At 43.9% G+C, this 15396-nt stretch overlaps 1 protein-coding gene across 3 annotated transcripts; it reads right to left on the reverse strand.

Annotated features, from left to right (window-relative positions):
* Positions 1–3321: 3321 nt before the first annotated feature.
* On the reverse strand, positions 3322–14749 carry LOC118100668 (regulator of G-protein signaling 9). 3 transcript variants are annotated; one of them, XM_035145986.2, is made up of 19 exons: positions 14592–14749; positions 12782–12878; positions 12105–12155; positions 11626–11732; positions 11218–11269; positions 11082–11140; positions 10921–10997; positions 10712–10793; positions 9496–9558; positions 8788–8817; positions 8629–8690; positions 8294–8407; positions 8087–8202; positions 7888–7975; positions 7621–7759; positions 7447–7529; positions 7173–7296; positions 5982–6385; positions 3322–5734 (listed from the first exon to the last, which is right to left on the reverse strand). In XM_035145986.2, exons 1-19 carry the CDS (start codon positions 14658–14660, stop codon positions 5569–5571), a joined length of 1983 nt encoding a protein of 660 aa, XP_035001877.1. In that variant the 5' UTR covers positions 14661–14749; the 3' UTR covers positions 3322–5568. The 3 variants fall into 3 exon arrangements, with proteins under 3 accessions (XP_035001877.1, XP_035001880.1, XP_035001878.1); XM_035145989.2 differs by lacking the exons at positions 3322–5734; positions 5982–6385 and adding an exon at positions 6814–7044 and having other exon boundaries at positions 7079–7296; XM_035145987.2 differs by lacking the exons at positions 3322–5734; positions 5982–6385 and having other exon boundaries at positions 6814–7296.
* Between the last annotated feature and the right edge of the window lie 647 nt (positions 14750–15396).

Genomic DNA, 15396 nt, shown 5'->3' on the forward strand with positions numbered 1-15396 from the left:
CAGTCTGTTCTGAAGGAACCAGGACCTGAGTTGAACTGGTTCCAGGTCACACTCAGTCTAAATGGGTCAGTTTGTTTTACTAACACTTGTCTCAGCTCCACAATGTCTAATAATGGATCTGTAGATTATACTGAGCATCAGTATTACGTCATACTCACTGTGACAGAACATATTATACACAACTCGACAATTTGAACTGTTGTTCAGTTGGCGACACAAAGTTTTATTGTTGGTACAGGAGGTGAAAATAAGATATTTAATTACTTCGATAAAAGAGTCTTTGAAGTATATTAACACAGTATTTTTTTAAATAAGTTTCAGTGACTTAAATGGATATTTGGGACATTATTAGTATTATATAGCTGCTCTTTATGATTTTGGATCAGACTTTATTATCCTCGGGTCAGATCGGGTCTTTCTTCTGTTTATTCATTCATTGAAAACTCATTTTTGTTTTGGTGACCACAAAAGGAATCTGCTAAATCATTTAAAGTGTTCGACCAATCAGCCAGTAGCTCTCATTTCTCTGGTGAGGACACAGCTGAAGGTGCCAACAAACACAAATGGACTCGGTTGAGGTCGTTGAAGACGTTTCACCTGAAGAAAATGTTCAAACATCTTCAGAAACCAGTTTCCTTCATGAAGTCTTCATGGACATTCAGGGGAAAGTCCTGGAAATCTGCTAATAGGCTATAAATGTTGTTGTATGTAGCATTGGTTCTTATTCCTTTAAAATAACCGATGTTATTATTATGTTCTCTGGACTTCCTGGAAAAGGCACCTCAGTGTTATGATATATGGAATCAATACAGCCTTTACTGCATTTCACTATTTTGTGTGTGTTTAAATGTGAATTGTGTATCATTCAGATCATGAGCGTCTCAAAGCTTCACAGGAGATTTAAAGGAGGTCATGATGGCGTGATGGGGTTAAAGGCTAACGGAAGTAAATAAGAGAAGGCCATTAAAGTTGACCTGGATATGGTGGAAGTTTCAAGGTCATTACTCCTCTTCCCCATCACTCTCCGCACTCCTGGGTTGATTTTACGAGGTGGGGGGTCGTCGGTCACTGGTAATTATCTTCTTTTGTCAAACCTAGGAGGCTCAGAGAGACGCCAGGTCACCTGTGATTCTGATTGAGGTCCTGGGCGCCCACACACACACACGTGAGTACATGGGGAAGCAGCAGCAGGCGAATGTGCAGCGTTTCATTACGCTTCTGATTTGGTCATTCATCTTGTCACGGCGAGGTCACACACAGCGGCCGACACATGTTTATGTCTGCAGAGACTATCTTTGTGTTTGTAGGTGTGTGTGTGTGTGTGTGTGTGTGTGCAAGGTGCCACTGTGGCTGTGTGTATATGCATGTGTTTGTTGTGTTTTGCTTTCCTGTGGATGCTGGACTGGTTTTGCATTTATATCACACAAAGAGGAAGTGGCTCCACGCCTGTTTGACTCGAATCAAAGGCAGGAAGCTTCCTAAATTAAGTCATCTACAAAAAGACGTCATCTTGTGCATTTGGAGTCAGAGTCTGCACATTGAGATCGGGGGATGGAGCCGTGATCGCGAAGTCTCGTCGATGCCCACGCTCGACCAATCACGAGTCAGTCTCAGCTGTCAATCATAACGTTTCACCCCGTTTTTAGAGCATCAGATAACATGAAAATGAGCATGTGCTAAGAACTATGTGAAATGACAGAACTGATCTTTGAGAAAAATGTATTGAATGTGTACTTTCACTGTTTGGAGTGGTCCACGTCCCATCCATCAACATGGAGGAGGAGGGATTTACATGTAGATGCAGTCGTGTCGTCCATCTTTACAGTCTATGATCCGAATGCATATGAGACGTGAGTAATTAGTGCGTTAGGCTATAGCTTTCACCAGCTCCTGTTAAAAAGGTAAATAAATATATTTCCCGATATGCTAAGCTGTGAATCACGGAGTGAATTTGAAACCGTATCTTTCAAATGTCAATTTTAAAATATATTATCTGATCATTTCTAAATAGCAGCTTCAATTTCCTGTTTACAATTTGGACTTCTGCTGTACACAATCAGCCCAGCAGGGAAATCAATGAGTTTGAACAGAAAGCCGATAATGAAGAATCTCTGTCCAGATTCATTCAAAGGCTCCATGTCAGGAAAAGAAGAAACCAAGTAGGTTTTCGGCGTCTGAGAAACTCATTCAGGTGCAACACCAAACACCAAGAGCTTCATTAAAAGATGCTCCCACACAAATATATTTTAATATATGCACACCTCAGATGAATGTTAAGTGAGTTGCATAAATTCCCTGCTCCTTGCTAAGATAATGTATGAATGGACTGCGTGTGGACGTCCCTGTGTGGGTATTGTGAGATCGGAGCGATCGGACGTTTCTATTCAGAGAAACCAAAGAAAAACACCCAGACAGATCAAAGCCGGGCTCCAGCCTCAGTTCACTAACCCCAGATCAGTCGGTGGGATGTGAGACGCTGTTGACAACAAGGTTCAAAGACGTTGCTTTTATCCACGTAAAGTCTCAGTGATCTCTTCGGATATCAGATTGTCATACGGTGCTTATACCTTCAGCAAAAAGTGTGACCTTGGTTCTGTGTCCTTTGGGAAATTAGATGAGGAACCTGAACGCTGCTTTCCAGTTTCCTCTGTGGGAAAATGTACATAAATATTTGAGTAAATGGAAAATGTAGTTTGTTTTGTTAGATATTAAAGCTTTCAGTGATCTATCATGTACCTGGATGTCACATTCCCATTAAACATCTTAGATTACAGTTCAGTGTGTGTGTGTGTGTGTGTGTGTGTGTGTGTGTGTGTGTGTGTGTGTGTGTGTGTGTGTGTGTGTGTGTGTGTGTGTGTGTGTGTGTGTGTGTGTGTGTGTGTGTGTGTGTGTACCTTTCTCTACTTAACATTGCTTCATCACCACCTAGTGGCTGTTCCCTGTCATCACCACCTACTGAAGCTGGAGAGGAATGGATTTACATCAGAAAAACTACTTCAGTTACATAAGAGTTGATTTAAAGGGTCAATTCACCCAAAGTGTTTATTACACATATAGTCTTATTCAGATATATTATTATTAGTAGTAGTAGTACTAGTAGTAGTAGTAGTATTAGTAGTAGTAGTAGTAGTAGATGTTGTATAAGGTGTTTTTAGAATTCTGTTTCTTTGAATTCTTTTAGTTTTCAATGTCCCTTTCAGGTCCCTTTCGCCTGGCGCCCCCAAAGTCCACAACTGAAAAGAAATGTTTGTGATTAATTTGGGTAAACTGTCCCTTTAAGCTTTGACTCAACATGTAATGTGAAGAAAGTGACGGTTGTTGTTAAGACACAGTCATTTATTGAGGCACTTGACACAAGCCATGGAATGTTCAAATCAAATACATCAAATTCAAGGTATATTTCACATTCTTGCTTCTGTAAACATGGTAAAGATAATACATTCCAACGGTTAATTCACATTGTAACCCCCCCAACACACACGCGCACACACGCACACACACACACCACCATCACCTTCTATGGGGGGGAGACGTGATAAGAACATCAACACCTCATTCAGGGTAGTGCACAGTAAACAACAGCTACAAAACAGCAGTGGAGCCAAATACAAAACTATTACTCTCCGTTACAAACCTCATTCATGAAGAGTTGCTCTCGTTTCACCTGAAATGCATCTGTTCAGGTGTTTTCACATAAAAAGTTGTAAAGAGGTAAAGTAGGGATGAGGCATCTACGTCTATTTAGCAGCACAACACTTTGTAAAACGGATTCAGCAAATATATAAATACATTGTCTATAATCTTAGCAGGCATGTGCACAGGCAGAGTCGATGTATGTCCAAATCTGCTTTGGCTGATCACGGACTAGAATGTAAACATTAATGTATTCGCTCTCCTTGGCAATCACAAAAATAATTATTCACATTTCTGCTTCTGCACTTTTTGTTGTCGTGCCGCCGACTTGATTCTCCAAAATGTCTGCGTCTACATTTCGCCTGTTTTAAAAAAAACACAACTCTGAGGGGTGTGAAGGTGGATAAGGCTGCTGTGGGGCTACTGGTCGGAAATAGACACGAGGTTTGAATGTGAAAGCTACAGCTCAGGTTCGGAGGCTCCTGGATGCTCGTGCACTCGCTAAACATCTGGTGCTCACATCTGTAAAGATCAGGGACGATAAGGCTGAAGTCAAAGGAAAATAATCCACCCACAACATGTGAGTATCAAACACTGAACTGCCTGCAGGCTTGTGAAGTGATTAAAGATATGTCGAAACCAGAGACTGTACATGAAGTGACGGCTGCAGAAAAGTGAAACCCCACCTCCTCCGTGTTAGCAGATGGGACAAGGGAGCAAACTAAAAAGTTGAATATGATCTCTTTCATTTTAGTTATCACGCTTATGAATGTGTGATATTTATTCTGATAAGTCTGGTTTAAAATATTTGTTTGATGGTATAAAAACGTGCATGTATCGATGCGACCGTAATGTGGCGCCATCCTCTAGGGTCATCTATCGTTATTTACAGTGTTTGGTTGCTTTAGTCATACTGCTTCCATTGACTTAATGCCGTCAGTATTTCTTGGCAATTTCTGGGATATGAACGTCCCGAGGAGGGGCTTGCATTTTAAAATGACATGCAAATTACCGAGCTCTCTGTGTGTGTGTGTTTTTTCTTTTGTTTCATCCGAACTACTGAATATTCTCGGTTGTGTGAAGAAACAGCCTGTGGGCCGTCACAAGCAGATATAAATCTCAGGAAAAGTCACGAAAGGTTAAACGAAAAGATAAAAAACGCTTAAAGTAAATCAGAAACTTTTACAGCCTCCTCTGGTGACTCTTCTCGGAGAGGAGGGGTTTGTTCTGGAAGACTCATAACCTCAGTAATTCTAAAACTCTGGAGACGGCCCTGCGTTGCTAAGGTGAAGGTTGTTCGGGCAGCGGAGGAGGAGGATCCTGCTACAGCAGACATGGAGCTGGGCCTTTTTAAAACCTACAGGCAGTGAATGTTTAATACTAGAGCCCGACTGATGGGGGAAGAATTCTGATATACCGACCGATAGGTATGCAAGAAGTTTTCAATAATTCCGTAGTAATTGCAATTTTAAGTAACTGAGACTTGATATTTTACAGTTTAACCCAAAACATGTATCATAAGTAACTATAAATAAAAAGAAAACACAAATATATCGAAATTGAATCAAGGAAATAAACACATTTTCTGCGTTGTTTATTCCGTAAAATGAAAGTTCTCATATTGTCAAACATAAACGCAGATATTAATATGTTTGTGATTAAATCGACAAAACATCGGTCGGACTCCAAACACTGAACATGAGTAGTTTGGTTCTACAGACAAATCTGTGTCAGTGTTGTTGTTTGGTATTTATGTTGTTGTTTGTGGCCTGGTGGTGAGAATGTGACCACGTTTACACTGGGACAATAAACACTGACATCCCCCCCCCCCCCGGTCTGTGTGAGATCTTTTTATCTCTGTCAGAACACGTGGACAATCTGCTGCCAGCCCGTTCATACAGACTCACTGCGTCTGTTCCACACTGGTTTCCACTGTCAGCCCGTCCCGTTGTGCGGAGTGAGGCTCTCCCAGGGGCAGATGATCTCTTTGGCGCCCACCCCGCCCCGAGAGGCCGCCCTGTTCTCCTCCTCGTCCTCGTCCTCGGACTCGATGGGGTAGATGCGGCACTCGGGAGGAATATCCACTTTAATCTGGAAGAAACTGTTGCAGAAAGGATATAAGACACACATCTGACACATGTTCTGTTAGAATTAAGTAAATACGTGTTATTTCAGCCATCTTTTCTATTTCTGACCCCGAAAATTAAAGGACGAGATTATCTTTAATTTGAAGGGTCAGGATTTCATCATTAGAGTTCCCAAATATAGTTAAATTCATCCCTTTCTGACTGCACAGTAAGTAAGAATATGTTGTATATTTTACATGACTGTTAATGGCCGACACTCACTTGCCAATCCGTCTGGGTGGAGCCTGGCTGGGCTGATCGGGGCTGATTGGCTGAATGCGGCTACTTGCCCCGGCAGCTGAGTGGTATTTAGGCGACAAGCTGGCGAACACGGTGGAGGGGGTGCAGCCCCGCTTCAGCAGGCGGCGCAGCGACAGAGGCATCCGAGACTTGGACGAGCTCCCACCTGAGGGGACCTGGGCCTCCGGGTCCCCCCCTCTTTCTCCTTCACTGGCCTCCGCTCGCCGCTCGGAGGCCGAGGTGCTGTCTAAGGCCACGCTGATGGGGGACGGGCAGGCCGGGGTGTGGGCCAGGAAAGGGAGGGAGGGTGAGGCGTCGGGAGGGGGGGAGTCGTTGAAACCAGAGTAGACAGCAAGGTGGGGGACAGGGGTGGTGTAGCGGCACAGCTGTGAGGTCAGAGGGCGAGAGAAAGATGTCAGAGGGCTTCATGGGAGGATTATTCTAGAAAGTGATATGAGAGCATTGTGGAAAACGTTCAAGAGTTCAAGAGACAAAACTAATTGTTAAGCAAAACCCGACAAACTGTTTAAAGGAGACATCTGATGCTTTTTAAAGCAGTTGTCAGACGTGTCCTGTGGCATCTCTGGAGAATTGGGGACGGACTTTGTACACATGCACAACGCGGTAGAGATTTTCTGCTCAGACGCGTTCACAACAGCAACAAATTGAAACGTAACGGATTAATTCCACTGCGGAGATCAACCCCATCACTCGCTGGTGTTGAATCCAGGGACATCTTGACGGGACGATGAGGAGGATGTGACGTTGAGACAGTGACTGAATGACAAATCAAGACAAACACATGAAGATGAGATGTTGTTGATGTGGATGTTTTATTAGTTTATGAAGGATGAAGAAAACACAGAGTATTACAGACACTACAGAGAAGTAAAGAGGAACAACACATGTATCATGAGATACAACATGACAGACAGTTACAGTGTGAGTGGACAGACGTGTGACAGATGGTCTGACTCGTACATGGAGGTAAGTTCACACGTGTTTAAAGTCAACTTTACTTCACGCTGTGAACAGCATCTTCAAACTAAAGCTAAATGCCATTGACATGTAGATTTGATCTGGATGAACAACATGACGTGTTTGTGTTCAGGTCTTAGCAGGAGCAGGACAAGGAGGCGCCTCCTTCCCCTGCTTGCTAAGTTTGCTCATGACCTGTGTGATGTCGACGGGGGCGTTGGCCGCCATCTTGGCCCTCATCTCCTGGTCCTGCTGCCGGAGGACGATGGGGCTGAGGCTCGGCCGTCTGTTCTTCGCATTCTGCTCCAGCTGAGTGTCACTGGAAGGAAAGATGGGGAAGGGAAGGAAGTGAAAAAACATTAAAGGCTTTCTTCCAGACGTACAATAGTTTTAAACAGAAGATAAAAGTTAAACATTGCCTATAAAAGTTGTTGATTAAATACAAATGAGTGAGTAAGTCGCCTCTCACGTGAACTTGTGCTCGTCAGGACAGATGGCCTTCTTCAACGTGTCTTTAAAGACCGGAGATTTCAAGTAGCGCCCGAACGAGTCCTGCAAAACGTGCACAAACCCATCGTGACTCAGTGGCGTTGAGCGACGAGTACAAACCTGTGGAAGGTTACACGGTGGTGCGTTTACTGACCTTCTTCATGAGCATGTAGATGTGGGTTTGGGCTGGATCCAGGACGTATCTGTGCGGGTGCTTCAGGCCCTTGACTGTGATCTCCATTGTCTTTCCGTCGATGTTGATCCACCGCGGTGCACCACGAGCCAGGAAGGCCCTGAGATCACCAGGTTTGTGGAAACACACGCACACACAAAGTGATTCTACGTTTTCTGTCATTACCTAATGAAGTAATCAGGACCATTCGTTCATATATTAAACACAAGCTAGCAATTAATAAATTACTTGTAGATCTGTTCTGCTTTATCGCTCATCGTTGCAGCTGCGCCCCACTTCAGATCCTCGCAACCTTCCCAGAATGCCAAGTTCTCACCTGAGAAGAAGAAAAGAAAAGAAAACACACTTAAGTCTATTCTCAGCTCCATCTACAGGCTGAAATGTTGACAATGCAGGACCGTTACATTTCTACAATCAACCGGCGTACCGCTGAATTCTTTCCTCAGGAAGAGTCTGAAATCGTCTCGTCCCCTCGGGTCTGAGAGCAGATCTCCGAAGCTGAACGTCCACCTCTCCACGCTCATTTTAGTCGGGATTTCCACACTGAAAACCACAGAGGAAGAGAATCATTCAAACAGAGTTATTCTAAATGAAGTAGAACCTCAGTGACTGTTTTGATTGTGAGCTGACACACTTGGGCATGTTCAGGGTCCAGTATGTGACGTCGTCGGTGAGCCAGGGGTTACTGGGAAGACACGTGGAGAGGAAGGGGTCGTGGCTTTTGTAGGTGGCGCAGTGTTTCACCAACCTGCAAGAAAAGAGGGGAAACTACATGAAAACTGCCCTGATATTATTTCCATTATAACATACAAGTACCAATAATATGGATTTTAACTGTACTCCACTAAAGCTCGGTCAGTTTGAGGGTAGAACAAAGTGTGTTTGCTCTTCACACACAGACACACACAGACACACACACTCCAACGCCCACAGATGTAGAAGGAGTGGAATTAGGACGAGCTCACTCACGCTCCGATGGACACGGACGACTTGACTCTGGGCCTCATGATGGACTGCTGGGTGAAGATCATCTACAGGAGGCAGGAGAGAAGATGACGGCTGGGAACGTGGATCACAGTCGACACAGTGAGAGAAAAATCATTTAGTTTCGAATAAAATCTCACTCACGATTCTCTCATAGACGTCTGGTGTTGTTGCCTGAGGGGGAAACAAAATACATAAGAAATCCACAAAGAAAAAGTGCGACATTGTGTTTATTTGTGTGCATGTACATGTATTATTTGTGTGCTTTTCTACTCTTCTATTATTATTCTATTTTGATTGAGTACTGACGTTATAAATCAAGAGAAGTCGTCTTGTGATAGACTTCTTGTAAAACCAGTGGAGTCGCCCTCTGCTGTTAATTTGAGAGAATACAGGTTTCAGGCACTTGGACACTGGTTTCACTTTCTGGACCCAGAGTCTACGTCCATTTTTTTCATGTATACAGATCCTCTACGATGAGTAAAATCTGTGCAATCCACCTTTAAAGTTGGAATTTGGTTTTAAGACCAAGTTCTGTTAAGGATGAAGTTAAGTTTTAGGTTAAGATGCGAATGTGTGTGTGTGTGTGTGTGTGTGTGTTGGTAACCAGTTTAAAAAGTCTGGAGACAAAAAAATGAAGCCGTGGGAAATTATGCCTGGAGAAGGGAATAGAAAAGAAGAGGAGAGAAGAGAAGAGAAGAGAAAAGGAGAAGAGGTTAATTTGAGTAGAAGATGGATTAATGTTTAAAGAGCAGACAGGGAGAGGACAGATAAGCAGCTGCATCAAATCCTCTCATACTCTATAATCTGATTGACAGGATTTATGTTCACATGCAGAGACTCACCTGTTACCTCGTCTCCATTCGGGTCTATTCGTCTGTCCAGTCCGTAGTCCATGGCACTGAGCGTCCCCGGCTGCACACACACATCAACAGACAATATTTACATGTTTATCATAGGACGAATTAATGAAGGCAGGAGGCAGTGTCGTCATAATGCTCTGAAACATGTAAACATCAATATTCAGAATAAAGTCAATAGTCTGACTGTTCATGAAACAACCTTCCTTTGAATAATTAAATTAAAGTCGTGAGTATTTCCTGCTGTGGTGAAAGTTACACAAAAAGTTGTATCGGCTCACAGCCAATTAGAAGTGTCCGTTAAGTACATGACAGCTTTATTATATTTTGTCTACAACCAACAACAATTCAAACTGAGCTTGTGTTCAACCAGAGAACTGTTGTTTTTATCATATTAACACAATATGACCTGAATAATTCATGTCTGAGCCTCCAGACTGTTTTAATCAAGGACCTGCATTAGGGCCTTTATCGTCCCAGTTTATATTTGCCTAAGTGGAGCGTATTTAAAACACATCTGCACTTCATCAAATGACCACAATGCACTTGACAACAGAGTGACCCTGGGTCCTGCGGGAGCTCTGGAGGTCTGGAGAGCAGCCGCCCACTTTACCGGGGACTCCAGATAGGCTCAAACCGCCGCACCACCTCCTCCCTCGCACTGTGAAATATTAATCAGCCGTGCCCTTTCCCTCCGACTGGACATGTAATGGTAATGAGGCATCATGGGTAGAGATAATGAGATACCCTGGGAAGTTAAGAGGTGGAGTGTAATATATTTTCCGACCTCTCTGTCTGTTATCTACATGACGCTGGGTGTGCGATACTGGGCTGATGACTTCCTCAGTGTGTGTGTACTTGGACTTGTAGCTTTGTGAGGACACGTTTGACTGTTAGACGTGACGGAGGGAGGACATTTAGACCGGTCCTCACTTACAAAGGGCTTTTTGAGGGTCCCTTCGTTCCCTCTCTCCTCCTGATCCCGAGTGCACGCTGATGGGGGACGACCGTGAGTCCTCCCACCGTCCCTCATCCTCAAGAGAAGTCCCAATAGACTCATCTAATCATTTTCTGGCTTCATGGGTCTTCCTCTAAAAGCTGCCTGTGCCGTCTGAGCAGGTTGATATTCAGTCTTGGCTTGTCAGGAGGAAATGATTCAGCTGTGATGGTTAGAGAACTGAGTAATGCTTTATGTCAATGAGTCTCACCGGAGGTCGATGAACCACCCAGTACGCTCTCTCCTGGCATTCAAAAACCACACGGTCGGGTTTCTTCCTCTCCTTAGCAGCCCTGAAAACACACACACACACATTAATACTTTACATTACAGGAACTAGAATTTTGTCCCCAATGAAAGACAGGTCTTTAGGTTTAGAATTGTCTCTGAGACGTCTCTGAGTTTTTGTCTCGCACCCACCTGTACTGTTCCTTAGCCTGCATCACTATGAAATCCCACTTGTGATTCATCCACTTGTGCAGGCGGTTGTACTGCTCCTGAGGGCGTACAAAAACCAGAGCATCAGTAAAATACCGACAGTATGAATTTCTCCCGGGCCGCTCGTCGCGTCTCGCTCTCACCTGCTCGTGCAGCTCCAGGATTCCTTTCTTACGTATGTTTCTTTTCGCCAGGTAGATTGCTTCAGTAGGAGGAGATGACGGAGCGTTAAGAGAGTGATGACAACAGGCCCTGAGATAAAAACGTGCTCACACTCACCGTAATCCGTGTCCTCCACAGGCCACTGCTGCGTGGGCCAGAAGTACGGCGTCTGAAAAGGACAAAAAGGCAAAAGAAAGTCTGAATTGTGACAGGACAGAAAATCCAAATCACACCAGTTTGAGGTGATTAGTTCCTCAGTGACGCTGTTTAACCAAAATATAATCTGCATATTTGATTAATCCAACATTCACAGCATCTATAAAGGAAAACGACCATCGGGAAATGTTGCCCTGGTTCCAGATTCACAAATATGCAAGAAAAAAGTCAGTCACCCATTCTTACAGCGCTTCTCTATGCAGCACTTACTCTGTCACACATCATTCACACACTGACAGAACAGGTGTAAAACCGCTCTCTCCCCTGAGCCACAGCTGCACCCAAACTGTGAAAGCATGGTGCGTTTACCTGGAAGCGATAGAGCGACGCATCTGGTTTGAGCAACAAGCGTTTGTGGTCTTGCAGAGGGTAGATGTATCCTAACGCCACCAGCATGGAGCCTACACTCCTCGCCTCTGAAGACAAAAGATGGACAACAGTCAACAGGGACAAATACTAAGACCTGACATGATAATGTTTTAAAGCAACGCTATGTAACTTTTACTGAACAACAGCGCCCTCTGCAGCCACACGTGGGGATTAATTGTGTTGGGCTCCATGTCCGAGCGATGAAGTGGTCTTCTGTAAACTCTGTTCAGAATTCTTTATATTTTAAAAGTTTCCTCCTGAATATTGGAGATAAACTCTGGTTTATGTGACTCTCAGTCAGTTCCACACTTCGACACTTTTTAATAATATTTAATAATGCAGCTGTTTTAAGGTTTAAAAAGGTTGCATTGTGTTGCTTTAAAATTTTCCTAATTCTCATCTACATCCTCATCTCTCACCTTGTGTGTCTATTTGGAATCTGTCTGCCAACCAGGAGATGATGTCTTCACCTGAGGATGAAAGATGCACATGATAAGTCAAGGGAAGACAAATATCTATATTTATATGCGGCCAGTTATGAAAGCAGCTCCCACAGCGAACAAGAAAAAAGGGTTGAGTGTGTGTTGTTAGGTAAGTGTTGTGTTGTGTGTGTGTGTGTGTGTGTTCCTGTAAACGCCAGACCCCTCTTTGCTACCGCTAATGGGAGGAGAAGGAAGGATGGAAGGAGGAGAGGAGAGGAGAGGGGGAAAGATAAGAAATGATAAGTGAAATGAAAAGAAAAGAGAAACAAAGAGAGCTTCATTCCTTCCTTTATTCAGCTGCCTGGATGACGTAGAAGTCGAGGTTCCCTCTTTTCTTCTCCTCCTCCACCTCCTCGCCTTCTCTCTCTGTGTCCTTGTCTTATTTTATTATTTTTCCTCCAGCTCGCTCTATCATCATCCTCCTACTTTTCCTGACTCTGAGACGGCGGGGGTTGTCATGGAGATGGAAATCTGTAGCTCTTGAGTTTGTCCCTGCAGCTCCGGGATCCTCCAGCGAGACGATGCAGGAAAAATCACTCAAGCAGCTGCTGAATATCAACATCACAAGTGTGTGTGTTTGTGTGTGAGTGTTTTTGTGTGTGTCTCATCCTCACCAGTAATGGCGTGGGGTATTGTGGTGATAACCAGTCTCTGCAGCTGTGACTTGACTCCTGCTTTGGGGTCCTGCATCTCCAGCAGCACCTTCTCAGCCTGCGTACAAGAGCACGGCGAGGAGAGGTTACCACAACAACAACAACCACAAAACAACAACAACAACAACAGCTTACAATGAGGGGGTGGCAGAGGTCCCCGGGGTTGCCTGGACAACAGGTTGGAAAATGAGGGGCACATATACGGATAATATGAGTGTGTGTGTGAGCGTATCTAAGACTCAAGGATGATCATTATCTTCAAGTTGAATGTGCACAACATCACTGTTCGCCTATTTTCTATGTCATCACAGATTTGGGGGGAAGTTGCATCGTATTTCCTCTAATAGACCTGAACACTCACTATCAAAGCTCGTAATGAAACACATGTTGGGGGATTTCCAGCTCTGTCATTCACAGAAAGCAGAGCAGCGCTGCACATAAACGTGGTTCGAGGTGACATGAGGGGTTTGTTCAATGCCCTGATCTCCCGGCTGCTGTTTGCATTGTGTGGGAGGAGGTTTGCGGTGACTCACTTCCCTGTAAACTGTTTGGTTTTTTTTTAGATATCATGTCAGCGGAACCCCACAGATCCCATAGTGTACGGTGCAATAATTCAGTGTGGGTGAAAGTGTGTGTGTGTGTGTGTGACTCCCGGGCCTGTTTGAAGTTGCCTTGTGCTTTGAAGTCATCCTGAAGAGGCGACAAGCTGCAGGCTGAGTCGGACCAAAGTGGGCTTTCATGGACCGAAACACAAAGTTGTCCTGGCACATCAGTTTGGAGTGAGGACTCCCTGGAGAGCACGACACTGTGGTCGACACATTCTTAAAATATGATTTGCTCATTTGTCTCTCGTAATTGGAAATGCTGATGAATCCAGTCTATGCTCAGGCTACAGGACCCAGACGCTTGTTTTCTAAGACACGGTGCCTGGATTAACTTCCTTCCAGCAGCTGGTTGGTGTATGTGGAGCCACCGATACTGATCCAGGCTTAATGCTTATTAGAATAAATGACCTTATCCCTGTGAAAAGGTTGCAACAAAACCCAGTGGAACATTTGGTTGCGACAGGAAAATGACATGCGATTTGCTGTGTTGTCATTCTGATGCGTGTATTTCTAACATGGCACACCTGTCATGTTTTGTCGCACTTTCCTCAAAAGCATCCTGTGAATTATCAAAACGTTCTAAGTCAAGCTCTCATTCATCCCAATGTCTATCACACGACTCAATAAGGAAACATGTTGATTCTGACATGTGTCTCAATAACCTTTGCACTTTGTCTGGCACCTTTTACACTCTGGTCTTTAGGTTTTTGTTTCTCATCTCTTGTGCATTTTATCCTTTTAGTGTTTTAAGTGTTTTTTTACGGCAGGTGAAATATTCAACTCCCTCTTATTCTGCATTATTATTCTGGGTCTTACTCGATATGTCCTCGTACACAGTTTTTTTTGTTGTTTGCTGAACATTGTACTGTCAAAGAAATTTCCCCACGGGGACAATAAAGTATATTTGATTTGATTTGATTTGAAAACGTCCAACCTGAATACATGCATGTACTAAAAGCATCAGGAAACAGGGGGCTCCTCTGAAGGACCTGTGGAGAACGCAGATTGCTTGGAGTTGCTTGGAAATACCAGCACATGCTCACGCAGGGTTACGGCAGAGAATCCATATGAGTGAAGCATGTATAGGTGCGTCTGCAGGTGAAGTGTATAAGAAGCCTGAGGGGCTGTGATCCCCACCACTGATGGAGGAAAGGATTCAAACCCACCTTCTTGAGACAAGCCATCCGTGGTCGGTACCTCTGCCCGTAATCCCGCAGAGTGTTCCTGATGGTCATGATGCTGCGTTTCACTCGGATGCGTGTGAGCCTCTGTGTCGTGTGCGTGGATGTGGATGATGTTGCTGCTGCTGCTGGAGGATATGATCAATACTGATGCTGCGTTCAGGTGCTCGCCAGCCGCTCTTTCATGGAGGCTGGGAAATTATATCAACACGCCTCATTACCCTCCTCACCTTCCACAGAGGAGTGCGTGTTATTGTGAAATTAGCTTAATAACAACAACAGTTTTTTTGCAATACAGACAACGAACTCTATTGCGCAGGATCTTCCACTGACGTTGATTTTAATGCCTTAAAAAGTACGTGAAAAATAAAAAATGCAGCACGTTATCTCTCTCAAATATTAACTGGAGCATTTTGATCCCCTCATCGTAAATACTCCTCAGATGACTTGTGAAAATGTCAACTCAAGAAAGAAACCCACGCTCATTTCTCTGCATTTCGACTTTTATTGCGCATTAAAAACACAAATCCACATTATTTCCAACAGTCTTTGAACTCAGCGAAGAGAATCAACCAATCAGAGCCCGGCTTTCCAACTGTGTTGCGTAGTTACCAAGGAGCACCAGCAGAGGGCGGCATTGCGAATTATTTTCGATTTAAACGCGTGTTTTATTTTTATTTTTAGATAATTTCACTGAATTAAAAACACAATAAAGTTTGAATATCTGTCTTATTTCGTGTTTTACTTGTGAATTGTGTAACTGAGCGATACAAGTTGAAAATACAGACTT

Source organism: Hippoglossus stenolepis, chromosome 21 (assembly GCF_022539355.2).
Source record: "Hippoglossus stenolepis isolate QCI-W04-F060 chromosome 21, HSTE1.2, whole genome shotgun sequence".
Classification (NCBI taxonomy): domain Eukaryota; kingdom Metazoa; phylum Chordata; class Actinopteri; order Pleuronectiformes; family Pleuronectidae; genus Hippoglossus; species Hippoglossus stenolepis.